Source organism: Antrostomus carolinensis, unplaced genomic scaffold (assembly GCF_000700745.2).
Source record: "Antrostomus carolinensis isolate BGI_N321 unplaced genomic scaffold, ASM70074v2 scaffold5521, whole genome shotgun sequence".
Classification (NCBI taxonomy): Eukaryota; Metazoa; Chordata; class Aves; order Caprimulgiformes; family Caprimulgidae; genus Antrostomus; species Antrostomus carolinensis.
The window spans coordinates 23,586-44,887 of NW_010296219.1; the positions used below are offsets into that span (position 1 = coordinate 23,586).

General features: G+C 42.2%; 1 protein-coding gene across 1 annotated transcript in view; it reads right to left on the reverse strand.

Moving 5' to 3' along the window:
• Positions 1-3,595: 3,595 nt before the first annotated feature.
• The window catches only part of LOC104532882 (sodium/potassium transporting ATPase interacting 4), a 46,220-nt gene continuing 28,513 nt past the window's right edge, over positions 3,596-21,302 (reverse strand). The window contains exons 4-6 of the mRNA XM_010178200.1: positions 14,739-14,936; positions 6,872-6,932; positions 3,596-3,684 (exon numbers count right to left, since the gene is read on the reverse strand). Of these exons, the coding sequence (XP_010176502.1) occupies positions 3,596-3,684; positions 6,872-6,932; positions 14,739-14,936 (348 nt within the window). The remainder of the gene's footprint in view (positions 3,685-6,871; positions 6,933-14,738; positions 14,937-21,302) is intronic.

Sequence of the window (21,302 nt, forward strand, 5' to 3'; positions counted from 1 at the left end):
TTCTGGCACTACAAGTGAACAAGAAGAAAAGGAACCTGGAGCTGATGGTCTGTCCTGTGCAGTTGAAGAGGAGACAGTGGTACAAGCAAGAGTGGCCTGAATTTGAGCTTTAGCTAAGGAGGGGTAAGAGCCTCAGCCTTTCCTTCATGAAAACTCATTGGAAATGTTCCCTTTTGGCCTCAGGAAAATAACTGTTTTTTTCAGGAAGTGATTTATTCTCCTTTGGCTAAGTACTTTGACCCAGAAATCTTGCACTGAAGACTTAATGTATTTTCTACCAAGATTCCTTAAATATTATATTATTATTTAAATACTTAGTGCAGTGCCTTGATTGGTAAGCAGCAGTGAGATTAAGGGTAATTCAATTACACAGTAAAACTTCCAGAACAACTTTTTCATGATAATTTGAGTTTCTTTTACTTAAGCTTGTGACTTGAAATAGAATTATCACAACCCAACTCCCCTGGAATCAATGAAATGTAGAACAGGAGCAGTTGTGGAACTTAAAATAGAAATAACTGTATTCATAGAATTTAATTGTTGCTGTGGGAGTGTTGGAGGTGCTAATTGAGATGAAGTGCACTTAAATCATGTCTTTGTAAACAAAACCGTTGGCTGATTTCCCCTTTTTGTTGTTGGCTTTTTTTTTTTAAAGAAAAATAGCACCTGGCTGTTGATAACCTGTGAGGTTTTCCAAGAACTGCAGGAGGTCAGTAGGTTACCATGATAAAACTGGGAGATAACAGGTACTTCCAGACCACAATTCAGTTATCAGTAATAGTTTGAGATGTTTTTACTTCTTAGGAGGCAAGGATATGTAAGAACTTGTTTCTTCCATAAGTGCATCCAGAAGGCCAGAAATGGGATGTACATTTTGAATACTGAATTTAGCAGCTGATAACAACTGAAGGAGGCTGCCAAGGGACACAGCTGTCTCCCTTTAATATGTTTGAACTCTGACAGCATATTAAAAGTTATCCAATTCATAGCCTGTGTGTTTGATACACAGGTTACAGCGATGGGTCTTGGATTTAAGCTGTGCTCACTGGTCTAGGTCAATGTCATCTTCTGTGGGGCCTTCAGATCTATGACATTCATAAATTTGGAGAGGTGAAGAACAGAGACAAGGGGAAAAAATGCCAGGACAAGGGAAAGGGCACAGGGGGAGGAGAGGGAAGAGTGTGATCTCATCAGAAAAGGCTTGGATAAAACTGGAGTGAATTGGATAATCCTAGTAGGGAATGAGGGAAGTGATCCTGTTAGTGCACTTCTGTTGCCACACTATCATGAGAGCAGCTGACTCGTGACAATGGGGTGATGCCACCCTAACCTGAAAGTTCATGGTTGCAGTTAGCTCCAAGGCAAGTAGTTGTAGAATAGATTTAGTTTCATTCAGTATTTCCTTCAACAAAAAGGAGTTGAAACAAGAAAGTTCATGTTCTTGACCCCTAGCTCTTCTATAAATTTAAACTTGAAAGAAGTTGGATGTATTTGTTTTGCATCTTCTTGAATGGGATACAAAAAAAGAAAATGCCTTCATCATCATGAAATGATTTTCACAGCAGGACAAGGATATCTGGCACTTGGAGACTGTGAAACTCCATGGCAGCATTAGTTAAAAATCAAATATCCATTACTCCTCTTCTTCCCATTCTTACATGTGGAAGAAAGGGAAGAGCTAGGCTTAAATAAATAAACAAAAATTGCTCTTTAGTGGCTGCTGTGAAATTTATAGAGGATCACCTTATCTACTGCTCAGCAGCTGTTTTCACCTCCTGTTAGCCAGAAAGAAATATTATATTATGCTGGCAGAAGCTCTCAATAAATAAGTGATGGGCTGAAGAACAGGATTGAAGAACAACAACATTATCTATGTACTTCACGAGTAGCTTACCATCTTATTGGGACCCTTGTAAGGAAGTTTCACAGTGCTAGCTTCTCTTCATATTACAATCTCCCCATATAGAAAGCTTCATGTAAATTATTAGCTTTCACAAACAGAATTTGTAATTTTAAGAAAAATGCAGCTCAAACCCCATCCTGTAAAAGTATGATGTTTCTTCACTGCTCCATGAAGCTAGTAAATCAGGCAGCTGCTTAAAGCTCCATGGCTTCTGCAGACTATGGAAAATTCCATCCCACTGTGATAAAGTGAGAGGGAAATCAATATTTAATTTCCTGTAGCATCCCTTCTAATAATGTGATAGAACCCCTAAAGTTACAGGGAATTTAACTGCTTTGCAAAAACTAATTGTTCTCTGGGTCTTGTGCTGTAAGTTCATACTACATGAGGGGGGCACATCTCCAAATCTATTTGGGGACAGTTTTTCTTCCCTCATCTCCACTTCTCTCCCATCCTCACATCCTTCTTTTTGGCAGGACTCTCTAGTAACATCATTCCTAAAAAAAACCAACCTCCCTTAGCAGCTACTTTAAAAAATATGTCTGCTTGTTGAACTGCTGCCTTGCAGCTGGATTTAGAGAGTATCAAAAATTCTGATCTTACTGCTGCTTTAAACAGATAATACTGGCCTTTATGTTGGGGAATCTAATTAAGAAGCAGCTTTTAACTGGACTGTGTGAAAGTGATCTTGTGCCTTCAGCAGTGAGGAGGGATTAGCAGAGGGCAGAAGCTGGAATTCAACAATAGATCTCTATTAGTTTTATAAAAGAAGCTGCTGTGGACAGCTCCCCTTTCTGCTGCCTGGTCTCAGCTGAACTCTTGGGATGCTCCACTCATATAAGTCTCTGTTCTTGTAGGCAACAATTAACAAAAACAAACCCAAACCAAACAAAAACCACCAAAAAACCCAAACCTTTTAAGAGCAAGCCTGTGCCACCCTGTATACAAATCATCTAATAATTGGTTTAATTTAATTCACTGGCATGTTAGCTTTGTAACCTGCAGGTTCCCTAGAAGTACAAGCAGATCCAGAGAGACCCTGTACCCAACACAGAGGCAAATTTTGTGATGCTACCATGAGGTTACTGGAGGATGACAAAGACAGGGCCAGTGATCAAAAGGGCATGGATGTATAGGTCAGAGTTCAGTTAAGACTGTCCACAGAGCTAAAATACAGCTTAAATAACTAGATGTTGCATAATTTTTACCCCAGTAGAGATGTATCATTGTGGTTCTGCCTGACAGCCCACAGTTTAACCTTGAGATTGAGACTCATTCTACTATTGCATATTCTCCTATTACTGTGGCTTACTCTCAGCATCCATTGAGGCTCATTCTTCCTTCCTCATGGCTCTTACCTTTACCTGCTTGGGCACCATTTGCTGCTAAAAAGCCTCTCTTTGCTTTCTTCAAGCAAAAAGCATCCAGTAGTTTGTTTATAACATCCTACAGCTAGCCCCACTGCTTCCTTTCAAATCCCACTGCCATAAGCCAAGCATGGCAACAGCAACTTCAACATGGGGCTATGTAGAGGTAGTTTCACCCCTACTGCTGTTTGCTTGTTCATTCCTTCCATACCTGAAAAGCCTGCTGGAGAAATCAACCTGCAAGGAGGAAAAAACCCAAACCTATGGCACCCTTGAGCCATCAAACTAAGAGGCATTCATAGCCTCTTAGTACAGGAGATGATACTTACAGGTATGTCTGCTTGAACAAAAGGTTGGTGGGTTTTTCATTGACATGGTAGAGAGGAAATGGATCAAATCCACCAATGAAATCAACTGAAAAAAAATCAAAACTCAAATAAATAAACAAACATGGCCAGAAAGTTGAAGGGAAATGAAAGAGGGAGTTGGTACATGTCATGGCTTAACAGAAAAAGCAGTGAGAGAACAGAAAAATGACTTTTCAGGTATGGATTGCCTGGTGGAAATCTCTGCTTGTACAGGACTCTCTTCCAGGGTCTCCTGGGACGGACAAGTGTGCCAAAGAGGAGATTCAGCTCACATAAGACTTGAAGCAGAGATAGCTAACAAAAGACTCCAGAAAAACCAGAGGACCTCCCTCCGCCTCCTTGGCTACTGCCACCATGCTGTGACTTCACGTGAGAAGGGAGCTGACAAAGCCTCAGCCCTTCAGTGATGTGCTGAAAGAAGGAAGCTGAGGAACAGCTCGTGAGGGAATGCCAGCAGAGATGTTGGCAGCATAGCAATCCCCAGGAAGGTTAGATGGTCAAGGGGGAATTTTCTTGTCTTACTTGTCTTTCCTGCAAGACAGACAACAGCAGCCTTGGAAAACTGCAAATACCTCATTATCTTCAGCTCTGAGATTTTCCATGTTCCCACTGCCAACTCAATTTCTTTGAATTGTATACAAATAGGAACAATGCTTCGCTTCTGCAGTATTCACAGAAGGGCAATGTAACTAAACAAGGACAATTTTAAGTGACAATTTCCTTGGTAACCAGAGAAGAATTTTCCAAGTCTCTCTTAGTTCCCCTGAAATTAGGCCAAGACTATATTACTGAGCTGGCCAACGTAGCCAGGTCAGCAGGGGTATGATGTGGTGTAACCTAGCAGGCTCTGCAAAAAAAACCCTTTAAAATAGATCCAGCCTGGACCAATTTTTGGTGCCAAGTTAGCTTTCACACTTCCAAACACCATATAAAAATAACTGGAAAGCCTTATGAACTCTATAAAAGCCTGTTTATTTTTTTTTCCTCAAGGTGGCACTATTATTTTAAACTTTAGCTACAGAGTTCTGGTATTTTTTTTTCAGTGAACAAACAATAGAAAAAATATTTACTAAATATATTAGAAGTAAAAACAAAACCAAACTCCTCATCTTAAAATATGTTTAGAAACTAAAGGACAATGTATTCTCACAAATTCTGTCTTGATGGATAGCTTCATGCTGATACTGTGATTTTGGAACAACTGGCAGTTAATGAGCAAAATCTGTAGAGGTTCTAAGTTAATTGGGGGAATAATTCCCAGTAGTTCCAGTGAGACTTGACCTTTTCTCAGCCACTTTTGAAAATATTTGAGTATTTTAAAATCAAGACAGTTTGCAGTTTAAAAAAACCCCAGATATTAAGTATATTACCTCAGTTGTGGAATCTCTAAATTGGGAGACCTTAAAGAATTGCAATTTTTCATAACTGTCTAGTACCTTGAAAGAAAAAAAGTCCTATTATCTGAGCTCCCAACCATGGAAACACTGAAAATCCAAGTCACTTAAAAAAAACCCCAAAAAACAACTTAACTGTGGTTGATTGTTGCAATATATTACAGTGCATTAGCACATCTAAAATATTCTTGCCCACTATTCAGTGTTAGTAGATCCCTACTGCTGTGTTTTCTCATGAAAATCACGTTAGCATGAGCTTCCTGATTAATGTGCCTCAGCACTTATAATTACTTCATGCTGCATATCAAAGCAACATTTAAAGGAAACCACAAATGGAAGAGAAAATTAAAACGCAGCTCAAATTTGTTCGGGTCACTGGAAGGATCTACCACTGTGAGTGTGAAATATTGATGGTTTGTCATTGTTAATTATTCAAGCTGGCATTTTAACTCCAAGCTGGGAAACTGGGAGGGAGAACGGATTTGTTGGGGGGAGGAGGAAGTATCCTGAAATTAACAGCTCTGTGTTTCTAGATAATGTTTCCTTCCATGTGGTTGCCTCTCCCAACAGATCCTGCTATAAGTCTGAGCTCTGACAAGTTATTACTTGACAATACTCAAAAGGGGCTCAGGACTCAAGCTATTTAGCTAACAAAAAAGGTATAATTTTTAAAATATCACTTATAATGTAGCACTCCCGTTAAGTGCACTGCCAAGCTCTAAACAAGTGATCAATAAAGTCAGTAGAAGGAGTTCAGCTGCACAAGAAGCAACAGAAAAACATAAGGACAAGTCAGCTGAACAATGCATCTCGTCTCACTCCTATGAAATCAATGTTCTTCCCATACTTTCAAATATTCAGCTCCAAGCTGTTGTTTCTCCCCTGAAATCCATGCCAGCTGCACTTTAAAACAACAAAGCTACTTGTAGAAACCTAATGAATGTATTAAAGAAGTGATATTTGGATATAATGCCTCTGGATTGGATCCTTACCTGGAGTCAACTGGCCTAGACCCATTGATTTCAGTAAGGGCAGAGAATTCAAACACAGGCAGAGAATTCAAACACAGAAAGGCAACATGTTGCCAAACAAATCAGACTTCACATTTACCTGAACGTTTCACGTCTATTCTTTTGTTTGCAAAATTATTGCTCTCAAAGGCAGTTTTAGAAAGGCAAAGTAATGCAGGACCAGGTTATAGATATCTAGATAGATCCCACAGACCCAACCACCCACGTGATTCCTCTGAGTCTTTGCTCTTCTCTGACACGTTATGACACTTAAGATATTTGTGTACCAAACCCAAGGGAGTCAGCTCCTTCTTCCTCCTTGTAATTCAGACACACTACTTCCTCTGCTTTTCAATTAAGTGGTCAGGTTGTTTCTTGGCAAGAAATCTCATGCTCTGCTTCATCATCAGCTTGTGGCATATGATACTCAGCAGGTGGTCTACTTGAGTACCAGGCTGTATTTTTTTGTTGTAGGTACTCCTAATTACAATGGTAATATTTCAGTGGCATTAAACTATATAAGCTTGAGAACAGAAGAAGCTGCCTAGTTGCTCTAAAGCCCAGCCTGAGTAAGTAACCAACACCAAGCTTTGTTGGGCTGAAAGTGTAACAGAATTACAGCATCTAACACATGGTGACATGGCAAAAAAACCCCCCAAACAACCTCACACTAAAAATAGCTGATCCTTGAAAGGTAGGTAGTGCCATATCACATAGATGGAGAGATGGAAAGAAGTCTGATGGCAACTCAGTCCTGCTAGACAAACATCTGAGAAAAAAAGAAAATTTAGTAAAACCTTTGCCAAGGGATCTGTTGATAAATACTTACAGCTGTCTTCTTCTTCTGTAAAAACACTGACAACATAACAGGCGTAGACAAAGCCCACCAGCTGGAAAATAGAGAGAATAAATCATTTTAGCATCAATCTTACAAGACTGGTCAAAACCCACTTAGCATAGCAAGGTGTGAGTAGTTTTTATGCAGGTGAGATAAGAACTCAGTTAACCATAAATACAGTGATGTCCTGGCAGCAACATTCAGAGATAATGAAGTCTTTAGTGAGTTAGGCTTGAAGATCAAAAATTCCTTGTAAAGAAATCCCAGTCTTACTCTAGCTCTACAATTTCTAAAGTTCTTTCTATCTTTGGAGAATAAACACTCCTACATGGACTAATCAAGCATTGGACCTGCAGAGTAAATGGGCCAGAGCATAGTGAGAAACAGACAAGATGATAACAACGGTCTTCATTCACAAATGGCATAGGTTAGCAGTAAATTTCCACCTCCTGGGAACCAGAGAGAAGCAGGGAAGGAGCAGTAAAACAATGGGCTGTCTCAAATAGCAGCCATCCTGGCATGGTGTGGCCCTCAAGTCAACCCATTGCTCAGAGCAGTCTTTAGAGTAGACAACTAGAGTGAGCATTCAAAAAGCAATTTAAAGTAGGTTGGTGGGTCTGTCCTTACTTGGTAGTTTGTAGAAGCTCTAAAGCATCAGATCTGCCTCATTCAGTTTCAGTAGCAAGTTGTTACTCAGCCTAAGTAGAGAAACAAACTTCTGGTACTACGGGAGTTAAGCTTTCTAGATCCAGTAGAGTTTTATTTTGCTTTGCCTTCTTCCTGTTAATCAAATATCCTCCCCATCCTTCATTTTACATCTTCACATAACACCCCACTTAGCGAGATCTTGGTTGACAGTAACTGTATTAGTAAAGTTATTGTGAGACATAATTGGTTTCCACTGTGAACTCAATTCTTTTGAACAAGAGTTAGAATGTAACGTACAGTGACTCACTCTAAAGGAAGACAGAATGATGCATGGTAGGGCTTGAAAAGTAGAGTCCATTCATTTTTAATATGACAGAAAAATACATCACACCAGAAAACAAAAGGCAAGATAATGAGATTTCTACTGAGGAGTTATAAGGCGTTTGTGATTTCTCCAGCTCTCCCTGACAAAACACACCTTGTTGGAAGGAAATGGAATGTTTTTGTAGCATCACTAAACCTTATATTTCTTTTACAATTTTCTATAATTGTCTGAAAGACAAACCAGCTCTCTCCTTTCCTCTTGAGTGAGCTTTATGGAAGCATGGTCTGGTACCTCTGTGGAGGAGAGGTACTTCTATGGACTCACTCATTCCCATGATGTGTGTTTTTGAAACCAGGGCTGCTTCATACTAAGTTTCTATGAGTTACAAAGTACTTCATGCAGGTTTAAAAAAAATTTTATTTATATATATATATATCTCCATCCTTCTGGGCATGATGGTGACTGCAAATCCTTGTACAATGGCCAATCTCATTTTACCTGCTGACTTTCAGAATTACCTCCGAGTAGAACCATAGTGTTTTAAAGGCAGCCAAAAAAAAAAAAAAAGTCAAAAACCAACTAAACAAAACTCCTCAAAAAATCAGAATAATATCAAATTTTTATTCTCTTCTATTGCTTGTACTGTGCTAACAAAAAAACCCAGGGAATTAATTTTTTCTTTCGGAAGTTTGGGGAAGTTTTGGGGATTGGAAGGAGGGTGGGTGCCTGGCCCAGGAACTGGCCGTGGTGCTGACACAGCCCTAGGGCTGCTCCCCGGGTCCTTACATCATGAGCAGGCTCAGCTGCACAGTCAGCAATTAGCACTCATCAGCTGGGCTGGGGTACCTAATGACATCAACACCTATAGATGCTCTTGGAAGAAAAGGATGTTTCAGCTTCAAGCCATCACAGTGTTCAATGAGATGTCCAACGGCCCTTCTGCACGTTCTGCTCACTGACCTGAGTGTGTTTGCTCTCACCTTAGAATCAAATTGGGAGTGTGGTCATACACTCTTTGTACTTGCTCTGGCCTTGTTATAGTTTGAAGATCCAGCCTTTTACATTTTACAGTAAAAGATAAAATAATGCAATTTACATACACAAAAATAGCCAAGCTGGAAATAGGTTTCTTGAGTATGTGTCCTGATTCCAAGGGAACTCCAGGAATTATCTTTCCTCAGATTTTCCATCACGCCTCAAAGGAGGAACTTTGAGTTCAGAGCCATGCAAAGTGGCAATCCTGAATCCATCCACTATTATTATACTCTATAACAGGTACACACAAACCATGTGATATTTGTGTCAAGCAACTCCCAATAGTATTAACAATGAAAATGACATGTCTGCCCAGGTTACATGCAGAGTGCCTGAAAGATTATCAGCTACACTGTCATGGGGAACCTGTTAAACTTCTGAAAATCATCCACAGTTCAGAAGCACCAAGCAAGCAGTAAGATTGACCTGGGAACTTTGTTTTGTATGGAAATGAATGCCTCATAACTCTCAACCATCATCCCTCTCACCTTGTATTTTTTATTTCCTTTTATGACTAAGGTGACCTTTTGCATTCAGAAAAGCAAACAACCAACCCAAAAGCTAACAAATTAAGTGAACTTCCCTAAATCTCTAATTCCAGCTCCATTGGAGTGGAGGGTTTTCTTTTTTATTTCTTCTATTTCCTGGCTTTGTTTCAAAATTACATGCTTAGTGTTTAAAATTTATATTTCATTGACTTTATAATCCATTCCTTTTTTACATGAGTTTCACCAATAAAAAAATTATTTACTTAATGGCACATTTTATACAAAGAAGTTACATAAAGAGGAGAGTTTCATTGGCAAAGAAGGAAAAGACATACAACATAAACATGAATTGCATTTTAATATGGGCTAACCTAAACTATAATTAAATATATCACCTCAGGGATAAAATGAACTCCTGGGATTCCCCATGTCTCACCTTCTGCATGAATTATAAATTAAATATATCTACAGAGGAGAAGTGCCACTCCTATTCAGTCCTTTTCACTGGAAAAGCCTGCTAGAATGTGGGATGAGCAGACTCCAAGAGACACCAGTGGTTCCTCTCTGACTCCATCCTTGAAGATGATGTATCAAGCCCCCAAACATGACCAAGTTTAGCAGCAATTAATATAGAAAACAACTTCACAGAGGCCAAGAATTTGGAAGTAATTAATTTCACTCTTGCTCAAAGTGCCGTTTTGGTTGCAGATTTCAGTATGAAAGAGAGTTTGAAGCTCTACTGTCCCAGGAAAATAGCAATAATTCTTAGATCTTTGCAAATTACGTAGGGAAGGTGGAAGAATAGGAAAAATGTCAGTCATGTAAAATGACACTAAGCTTTTGCTCTAATTCCCCAAAGAATGTTCTTGGGCTTTAGCCTCTGCTGCTGTTTCTCCACTTGTTCTGCATGTTCAGTACCAGCTTCCTCCAGGCTGCACAAGTATCCAATTAAGCTTTTTATTAGGAACACATGTTGTAGGCAGGTGTGTTCAGTCAGCCTGTCAGACAGCCTGGGAATGCACATGCTGCCAAACAAAAAAAAGGATGGAGCTGGGATGTCCCAAGCATTCTGCAGGCAAATGAACAAAGCAGGAAAGACAGGAAGAGACAAGTGTGCCCAAAGGGAACAAGAAGAACGTAAGTCTGTGTATCCCTCTGCTCCTCAGTCAGTTGAAGTTTACTTTTTAATAACAAGTTGAAAAGTGTTTATAAAAGAGCAGCATTGAACTAAAGTGTGAGTTACAGCAAGACCTACAGAAAGGGACCAGCTGGTTGTGAGTGTGCAAACTACATGAAAGATGGAAGACCAATTTTAGGAGGTGTTCCCATTGCTTGTGTACAATCTTAGCTTTAGTCTACATCTGTCTTAGTGAAGATTGAGCTCTAACTCTTCTCTCAAGAGAAAGAGTTGCCATTGGTTTTTCCACCACAAAGACTACGTGCAGACTCTCCTCCTTCAGGGCAGATGTTTTCTAGGTTTCACTTCTAATCAGAGCTAATGAAGTGTGTATGCTCTCATCAGTGCAAGATGGGGGAAACTAAGATCTCTGCTACAAGGAAGCAAAAAGCCACCTTATGAAAGGGCTATTGTGACCAGATAGCCAAAAAGAGGCAAAACTCCTTCAGTTCCTTGACCTTCTTTATTCTTTGGATGCAGTTACAACCCCTGAAAGCCTAGCTTCTGCCAGCAGCAAAGCATTTCTTGTGCATTGCTCCTCACATAACATCTGCTGTCAGGGCTTGCATTGCCGCCTTCCTGGGAACCTTCCAACCTGTCAGTCTGAGTGAAAACAGCAGACAGGCAGGCAATGAGTTCTCTCAGTTGGGAAGACATTTCCAATTTCCGTCCCATTCAGTGGAGCCTCAGGAAAAGCCTAACCCTCCCCACTCCCAGAACTACCATATGGACAGCCCAGAGCTATGCCAGGTATTTCAAAACTAGAAATCCCTCCTCTCCCTTCTGGCTGGGAAGTTGGGGAGATGCAAGATGAATCCTTGCTAAAATAAAAACAAAGCAGATTTCTTTTTCAGCCCTATGAAGACAGGCTGAAAGAGTTGGGGCTGTTCAGCCTGGAGAAGAGAAAGCTCTGGGGAGATCTTATAGCAGCCTCCCAGTACCTGAAGGGGCTACAAGAAAGCTGGGGAAGGACTTGTCATAAGGGCAGTTAATGACAGAACAAGGGGAAATGGCTTTAAGCTGAAAGAGGGGAGGTTTAGATGAGATATTAGGAAGAAGTTCTTCACTGGGAGGGTGGTCAGACACTGGAACAGGTTGCCCAAGGGATTTGGAGATGCCACCTCCCTGGAAGTGTTGAAGGCCAGGTTGGATGAGGCTTTGAGCAACCTGGTCTAGTGGAAGGTGTCCCTGCTGATCGCAGCGGGGTTGGAACTGGATGATCTTTAAGGTCCCTTCCAACCCAAACCATTCTATGATTCTTAAACTAGTTGCTGTTGCATTTCCTAGTTGGGTTGGTAGGATTAGTTTTGCAGTGACATTTCTATAACTGTACAGACTTTAAGATGTTGTTACAGTAAGTTTTTTCCTCCAATGTGTTCTATGCATTTTGATTTTCATACTGGGCCCTACAGCTACTTGCATCATGCATGATGACCGATACACCCAAGTTTGATTGCATTCCAGATTAAAGGAGTTGCTTTTGCCTTCAAGGAGTACAGACTGAGCAAAAGCAGACTGAGACCTTATGGATCTTCAAATGTATGCCCAGGAGCAGGATAATCTAGTCAGCGGGAGTCAAGACGACAGCCAACACTCTGCTCACCATATGGGTAGAGGTTTGCTTTCCCTCTCCTTTGGCATGCAAGATTGCATTCAGTGAGCTTTACCCCAAGTACACAATACAGTGCACTACAGTTCCTCAGTAGTCTCAAGGAATCTGTATTTTTAGAAAACAACCAAAATGTCCACAGCTGGATACTGCATAGTTAAAGAACATGGATTTCACACTATCATATCTGGAATAAATAAAAAAAATAGAAAAAGCCAACAAACACACAACCACCCTCACACCCCACAACTTCTAAAAGCCATTAGGCAAAGAAAAAAAAAAACCTATAGAAAGCACAATTTCACCTCTCTCTTGCCCTTCTTAACAGGGAACTGACTATTCTGGTCTCAAATGTGTTGCAGACAAGGAGGGAACTAGGTCATGTCCCTTGCTGCATCCCCTGAGCCTTCAAGTTCCTGGTCATGCTGGGTTTTTTTTGTACTATTGATCTGGTCTCCCTGCCTGTCTGCAGCACAGTACCTGCCAGGCACTCTGGCAAGGACAGCAGTCTGTAATAAAATCTGCCTTAAAATGAGATAAAGAGAATCGGGGAGGGAAAAAAAAAAAGATAGTGGCAGAGATCAAAGAGTTTGACCCTCAGGGACTAAAAAAGGAGAGAACTGGTTGATTGTTTTCAGGCAGGATCTGAGTGAGAAAGTGAAAAGGCTCACTTTCTGCCTTACCTCTGCAAAGCAGAGAGGAAGAGCTCTATTTCTCCCACTACATGATAAAATGATGAGCATTTCAGAGCCAGCAGGAGTTACCAGCCTGGAGTTTCAATACTCTACCTTTACTACAGGACAAGTAGAAATTTAGTTCACTCTGCACAGCTCAGCCCATATAACTTTCTTGCATACCAGTATTTTAGCCTCATTTCCAGGGTTTCAGATTCAAAAAAAACCACAGCAACTTAAATCTCAGGGAGAAGGAGAGAGAAAATATTTACCTAAATCCTATTTTATCGTACAGTTCCCTCCTCTGCTTCCCCATCTGGCCCTTTGTTGTGTTTTGCAGATGCATAGAGAATATTATCATGTGCTTTTGGTAAGAAACAAAGGAGAAAACACTCCCAGAGACACAGACTCCTATATATTGGTGTGATGACTTAGCTCAGGGCTACGTTAGTGAGCTGCCTTAAACCAAAGGTCTGTTCCCAACATACTCAGGATCATTTGTTGGCTGAACCTCTCGCCTGGGGCACAGGGGTTTGTGCCAGCTCAGGCATTTAGGAAGAATGCTGATAGGGACATAGTGCTCCAATTGAGAAGTCTGGGATGTTCTGACTTCAAAATCTGTCAATTGTTTCACCACACTCAGGAACAGCACCAGCTCAGCAGCATCAATCCTGTTCCAGCTAACTGCTCTTTATAAATAGAACAGGCTCTGTTTTCCTGGGTATATAGGTTTGCCTTTCTGCTGCACGTGCATTGAAGCAACTTGCAGACAGTTTAATGCAGATCATTTTTCCCTGAAGGAGAACTAACCAAATATTAACAGCCAGCACACACACCAGGGAGTCCATCCAACTCAGGAAACAGGAGCTTCTCCATCTGCTTCTTTTTTGTGACATGGCAAGAAAAGGGTCTGAGTTCCCCCTCCCCTTCCCTGCAGTTCACTGGGTCCCACAGATCATCCCAGCTAATAGGAAATGCAGGATTGAGACAGTGGAAAGTTGTACCAAAAGCATGCAGAGAAGTACTTGGCACTCCAGAAACTTGGAATTTCTCTATTTGTTATCCTTTAACATTTAATCAGGGCAAGTCACCCTTCTTTTTTAAGCCAAAACTGAAAGCTGAACTGTGAATGTTTCACTAGTCCACGTCCCTTTGGGCTTTAAGCCATTAACCACAAAGTAATAAACCAAAGCAGATTAGAAAGATGCTGGCTGTTAAATCTAATGCAGCTACAAAATGCAGGAGTGCCAAGGAAGTAAGGGGGACAATGGACATTTTGTTTCAGTTAATTTCACAGACAAGCGAGAAACAATTAACAGTGAACATTAAGGACACTGAATTACTGCAGAGTAATTTAAAAAAGCCTGGGGAAGACTTCAGTGAGGAAAGAGTTGATGAAAACATTTGGTGTGTATATTGTAGGTGTCAGCAGAAAGAAAAGATGCTGCTTTCTGCTTCCTCAAAGTTTCTTTCATTTTCTGGAGATAAGGATCTTCTCCCTTTTATTTCTTCACAACAAATGTGCTCTGCCACCCATCACTGAGTCATGTGGAATAAGAGAAATCCTTCTTCAGAAGGGTCTCTGTCCTTGAGAAAACATTAATTTCTACACCCCAACAGAGATACAGGATGATTTGTTAAGGTATGGTCACATGTGATGCATTACTTTGTGTGTTAGGTTGCTGGTATCCATTCCAATTCTTTCAAGCAATATTGTTCAGAAGAGAGAAGAGGAGAACAAAACCAAAAACCTTTGTAGAGGCTTTTGCAATCAGATGATACAAAGTGGGGTGGAAAACATGGGCCAGCCTCTGTGCTTGGAAAAAAAACAAAACAAAACAAAAATCAAACAACAACTCCTCAATAATTGCTACCCCGTGGTGCTCTCAGCGAGGTACTCACTGCGATCAGGATCTGGAAGGAGCTGTGCATCACCTCGATGTAGCGATACTCCAGGGCACAGCCTATCACAGAGATGTAGGAATGGCTGTCCAGCCCTTTGATGCCAGACATGGAAGCCTCTTTCCTTACACAGCCAGGACCATTTTCACTCCACCATGACTGGTGCCGGGAGATGTTGAACGTCAAGAGTTCACTGTCCTAAAGAGACAAGTTGCAAAGAGATCTCCATTTACTATAAGAGCGTTGGACAAACTGTCAGATGGAGGTCATACTAAGTCAGTGGAAAACCTAAAGTTACTGAGATCCCCACTCAAGAAGTGCTAGCACAGATCAAAATATCTTGGCTTTATATTCCTTATTAAAAAGTATATCACAGGCAGGCTTCTGTGGTGGGGACCATTTCTGAGGCAGTCCTGCAGCACTCCAACAAACCTGTTTCACCATCATGTAGCATATTTTTGAAGCAGGTTTGAGCAGCTTCTAAAATAGAAAGAGAGCTTCTAGGCTGCAGACCCAAGCACACTTTGCTAGTGGTTCCCAGAAAAGAACAGTCAGGTTTTGGGTTTAGGAGATTAATCTTGTAAATCCAGAAGAAAAAGGTAAATAGGGCAGCACCAAGCATCCTGTCACAGAATCACATGCTATGGGTGTGCTCTTCCCAGCACAGGAACCAACACACAGAACTGAAAAATATGAACTTTATGACCCCAAAGTGAGTTTCAAAACCCAACAGATCTTCCTCTGTTCCTAGCTTTGAACACATCTAACAAGTTCCTCTACCATTTCTGTCCTATTTCCTTCCATGCTCTTCACATATGGTGCTTCTCCATCTCCTTTTGACCTTACATACTGCTAGTCTCAGGTTAGACTACCCAGCTGAGCTGACCTCACCATGATGATCACAGCTTCCTGCAAACACATCCCAGCAATTCCTTATCATCTCTACCCCAAGAGAGGTTTTTTTTGTTTTGCTCTCCTTGTATTTGCTAGTTCAACAATTTAACCCATCCCATCATTGGGGTCACGTAGTGAAATGCCACACAAGCAGTGGAGGAGTTTGGTATGCAGCCAGGTGCTCAATTTAAAAATGACCACACTTTCCTCACACTTGAGAAGAGTGGTACCTTCTGGAGTACCCAGGAGAGCTTTGGGAATTTGAGCTTACAGGACATGGCAAAGCCCACCTTGCAAACAATGAAAGAACCTCAGAACTGGCTGAACAGATCAGCTGGTCACTTCACAGAGGAGTGCTAAGTGCTGGCTGCCCCAGCAGCCTTCTCAGGTCACTTTGATGTGGAATCAACAACCACAAAACAAGGTGAGGGGTTGGGAGCTTTATTCTGAAGGACAGATTATAAAGTTATCAGGAAGAGAATCTATGTGTCTCTACAGAGTAGAAATAGGTACTGGATACACACATCCCACCTAACCATAGTTTTAACACCTCTCCATATACTACTTCACACTGCTCATGCCAGGGTCCTACACAGTCCCTGTGGGAAAAGAGTGGCTCCCAGAACAGCAGAAGCCAGACCTTGGGGCACTCACACTTCCCAACATTAAAAACCTCACATGGTCACTCCTTCACCTCAGCTCCCTGTAGAGTCAAGAGGGAAAACCAGATTCACAGCAGCTAATCCAGACTCCTGCTCTGAATTACCCTCTGGAGAAAGGAATTGTCTCCACTGCCAGTACAGGGAGCCCAGCCAGGTAGTGCTGCAGACACACTTTTCTGTGTCTGTGTTTGTATCCAGGGGCAAACTTGAGTTACCAGAGCAGAAAATCTGAATGCCAGCCAGAAAACCTGTGAGGAGAAACCAAGTGTCCTACTATGCACATGATGTAGGTACCCTCCACTCCACCACGGATCCTCACAAACTCTTTGCAGAGCTGTTATTAAAATATGCTGCAGGAAGCATATGTTAAGAAATGTGGACAATTAAGTGAGAAGACAGCTGCCAAACTCCTGCCATAATCACCACAACAGATGGGATGTGTTTTACAGTAGATGGAGGAGGGCATGGAGATGAAGTATGGCACCGGTGCAAAAGCAGCCTGACTAGCAAAGACAACTGGGAGAACTCTATTAACAGTTGGGAGTTTAAAGGGAGCTGTCTGCATTTTAAGGGCTATGGAGAATAATTATGAGATTGGCAGTCACACAATAATGCACACAGTGCAAGATGCTGTGCTAGCTACATTTCTAGAGACAGTTTTCTCTTCCAGCTTCTCACAATTTTGGCAGAAGAGCCTTTGGCTTGCTCCCTCTGCTGGGCCTTGCTCTTCAGTGGCCCACAGATATCTCACGTATCCACCAAATCACATCTTTTCTGCAAAGCTTGTTCTTTCTCTCCCAAGTTTACATGTTCTGAGACACATGGATCTTCTCCAGCAAAAGCTTTTCCTCCTGAAGACAGCCAGTCCTCCAAGATGCCGTGCTTTTCTCCCTCTCACAAACCACTCACCACTTTGGTTAGGGAAGGAAAGAATCATCTTTCTCAAAAAAGGATTCAGTTCCTGTTTCTTTGCCTGGGGCTTCCCCAAATGAGCACAGAAACAAAGCTGTTCCACAGGGCACCACAAGACCTACTCTTAACCTCTGTCCCCAGGGCTTCCCTCTGCCACCTCACAGATGGTGCCTTCCCAAACCTTCTGCCTCACCAATGCCAAGAGCCCCTTCAGTGCCTTCTCTACTCCTTGCAAAGTAAGAAACAGGCTGCTTTCCTTGGATCTCCCAAGAACTCACACACATGAGCCATCCATCTCACCAATATCAAGTGAATACTGATTCCACACTGGGATTGTGGATGCTCTCATGTTCACAGAGACACCTTTATAGACAAGCATCTATCTGGAGCACTGCAGGACATGAGGACAGCATGAACAAAAGGATCCCAACATGCTCGTGCCCCTGGCTGGATGTCCTCGGGGGATACCTGCACTGATGGGGCACAAAAAAAGAGCATTCAAGAAAAAACATTTAATTGACCTCCAGTTGCTCAGTGCTTGCTGGGAGACTGGGAGAAAAACCAAGAAATCCCAGGATGTCTCCTGTGGTTTGTCAGCTTCATTTGCTAGGAGAGGACTGAAGAGAAGTGAAACTACAGAATAGGAACAGGACACTAAAATCAGGAGAGAAGAACCAGTTGCAAGAAAGTTTAAGAAGCAGCTGTTTCCCAAAAACTTTCTGCAACATATCTGAAGCTCAAACACCCTGACACACTCCCAGAAGTGGTATGCAGGTTGGAAGATGTTAATGAATCCCAGAAGAGAGCAAGCCCTGCTGTCAGGAGAGAGAATGATCCGTGTGTAACCGCACTCCCCCTCGTTTCTTGGCAGGCTGCTATTTGAAGGACTATCGCTTCCTCTTTAACCTTCAGCCTGAAGAGAAATATGAGCAAAGAGTGATATGAGCTTCTTCTCAGGAGTGTTTTGAAGGCCAGCCAAAAAAAAAAATCACATATCACTCTCAACTGTTGTAGCACCTGGTTGCCATCCATTTGCCATCAGCGTGAGAAGGAAGAGAACAGCACTAAAACTGTAGTACCTACTTTTTTTACAGAGTCTATTTTCCACTCCCAGTCTCACTCCACTGTGTCCCACAGGGAAACTCACACCTACTTCTGACACCCACAGAACCAGCTGTGTTCCTTTTCTAAAATAGTTTTCTGAAAGCTGTTCTGAAATGCTTTTCTAAGGGAAACTATCAGAGACGGGTTTATTTCTTGCTTCAGCCTTCTGAACCACCTCCCCCCTAAATTTCCTTAATTATCAGGGAAGGCAGCACTGGAACAGCTCTGGAAACAAACTGAACCCTGCATGGGAGCCCCCAGAGCTTGACAGCAGAATAATTTAAAGCCTTTTCAGTTGGAAACATTTCTTATCAAAATAGGAAATATAATGTTTATCTTTTAGTCATGTGTGCTGAATAGCTGTATCACCCCGAGACAGCAGAGCAGCACTTGCATTGTCTCTCAGCAGGCTTGTTGACAATGCCACAGCATTTAAAGCCCAAATCCCAAGTTTCCAGTTTCTAAATTTAAAGTGGAGTTGAAGGACAGTTGTAATTACACATGGATTTATCCATCCTCCTTACAGCATTTTTTCCATGTACAAAGACATCCCAAGATACCATCCAGATTCTCTGGAATACAAATAACCCCCCATCTGACTAATAAGGGCTGCTTCCATTTCAAGAGGAGATTTAGACCACCACAGCAGCTCTGGATTCAGATCAAAGCACTGGATACACAACAGAGAATATAAAAGAAGAGTAAAAAAAATAAAATTAAAAAAAAAATCACTATTCCAAGATGAGTAATTCCAGAGGGAAAAGACAGGAATACATTGAAATACACAACATCAATTCTTCGAACCTCTCTGAACATTTCTCAAGTACATGATGAAGAGTCAATCAGCATGGCAGCTGGACAGACAGATGCTCATATGTCTTACCAGCAGGATTTTAATCATTAACTCCAACTCAGGGGTTGCAGGAGGGACCACATTTCATATTCAAGTAGACAGAGAGAAGCTTGACATGTTATTTCAAGCACAACCTAGAAGCTTCAGAGTTAGCTTCCATAATTCACCTAACCCAATGGCCAGATGGATGAAGAGAAAAGAGGGAGATGGAACAGACAAGAGGAGGAGGAACTGCAATGTGGAAATCCGGCTGCAAGCCCCACCACAGAGCAGTGGGACAAGACTTTTGGAAAGGCTGAATTTCCCCCAGATGCTGCAAGTGTGCTCAGAACCACGAGCAGAGCACGTCAGCAAGGCAATGCTGCCAAGAGCCGCTCGGAGGCACATCACCATCTCATTGCCAGCACCGAGAAGCAACCCTTCAAATCCAGATTGCTGCATCTCTTGCCTGCTCGTTGGCAAAGCCCTTACAGGGAAGCTGGCATAGGCTATGCACTTAGGGAAGCCCTTGCAGCAACAAGGGAAGTGCTTTCTTCGATGCTTCTGCTGATCCATTTGTGTCAGGCCACCTGATGAAGTTCTGCTGTGCCATATTTCACACTCTTATTCCTTCTAAGAAAAGATGACAGGATAGAAATATAGAAATCAGGCCAGTTTAGTTCTTCCAAGGAGAATGGATTTATAGAGCAGGAAAGAACATTTTCCTTTTGGAGGAGAAAAAAAAAATCAGAGTAGTTATAAGTATTGGTTAGGAAGGAGATGGTTAGGAAGTAGTTACAACTACCCTGAGCAGGGCTCAGAACAACCATTCTCAGGGTTTCCATGGCCAGGAGAGAGCAAGCACTGCTGGAAGAACACTTTAGGAAATAATGCAAAAGACAGGAGGAAAAAAAGAGGATGAGAATTGGTGGGCAGACAACCCAAAGGATGAAAGAGGCAGTGGAGAAGTGATTGTTTGGTACAGGAAAGCAGCCAGCCAGCCCCCAGAGTGCAGTTCAGCAACCATGCACCTACCAGCCCATATTCTACTTATAGAGTTTATCACTAAGAGAGTCTCTTAACCCCTTTGCCAAATTGATTATGGGCTGGCACAGGACCTTACCTCACAGACCCCCCCAGCCATGGTGCCCCTGGTTCTGTTCTTTAGCTCAGCCGGGTACCCAAAGTGAGGGGAGCAAAAAACAAGTGTCTGTGTTCACCTCAGCCCTGCACAGCACTTCCCTGCTCCCATCATGTACCACTGTGAAATCAGATCTGGGCACCAGAGCACAAGGAATTAATTGCAATAAGTGCACAAAAACATATCCTCTTTTTTTGTTTGTTTCTCTCCAATTCCCCAGGCTTTTCCTAAACTTGTTCCAGCAGAAACACTTGGATCTTTTCCCCCTTTTCTCACCCCACCTGAGTTATCACCTGCCCCAGTTACACTGGGCTGTCATTACCAGCCACCAAGTTAAACTCCTTTCTTTCTAGCTCGCTGCCCTTTCTGCAGTTTGTCATTACATGGCTGCTGCTGACAGATCTCCCTGGCAGGCTGCCCTTGTCAGGAATACAGAGGGGTGAGCACAGCTCTGGCAGGAATTCTGCTCTCCCTCTCTCCCACAAGCTCACCAGGAATCATGGAGGACCTGAAGCACCTGAAGACCTTCCTCAGAGCTATCGTCCTGTACTGGGCCTGGCTGAGATGGAGTCAATTTTCCCCACAGCAGCCCTCAGAGTGCTGGGTTTTGTATCAGTAGCTAGAAAGGTGTTGGTAACACACCAGTGGTTTGGTTACTGACCCAAACTGACTGAAGGGATGTTCCGTACCATATAATGTCTGCTCAGAAATAAAAGATTGGAGAACAGAGGGGGAAAAGGGGGGACATTTGTTATTTACAACATTTGTACTCCAGGAGCAGCCGCTATGCGTACTGAAGCTCTGCTTCCTGGGAAGTGGCCGGACATCACCTGCTGATGAAGTGGAGAATAAATATTTTGGTGTTCTTTTGCTTCCACATGCACAGCTTTGCTTTATTTCTATTAAACTGCCTTTATCTCAATTTTATTTTCCATCTTATTTTCCCCCCTCCCCATCCTGTTGAGAAGGGGGGTGATAGAGCGGCTTGGTGGGCATCTGGCATTCACAGCTTGGTGGGC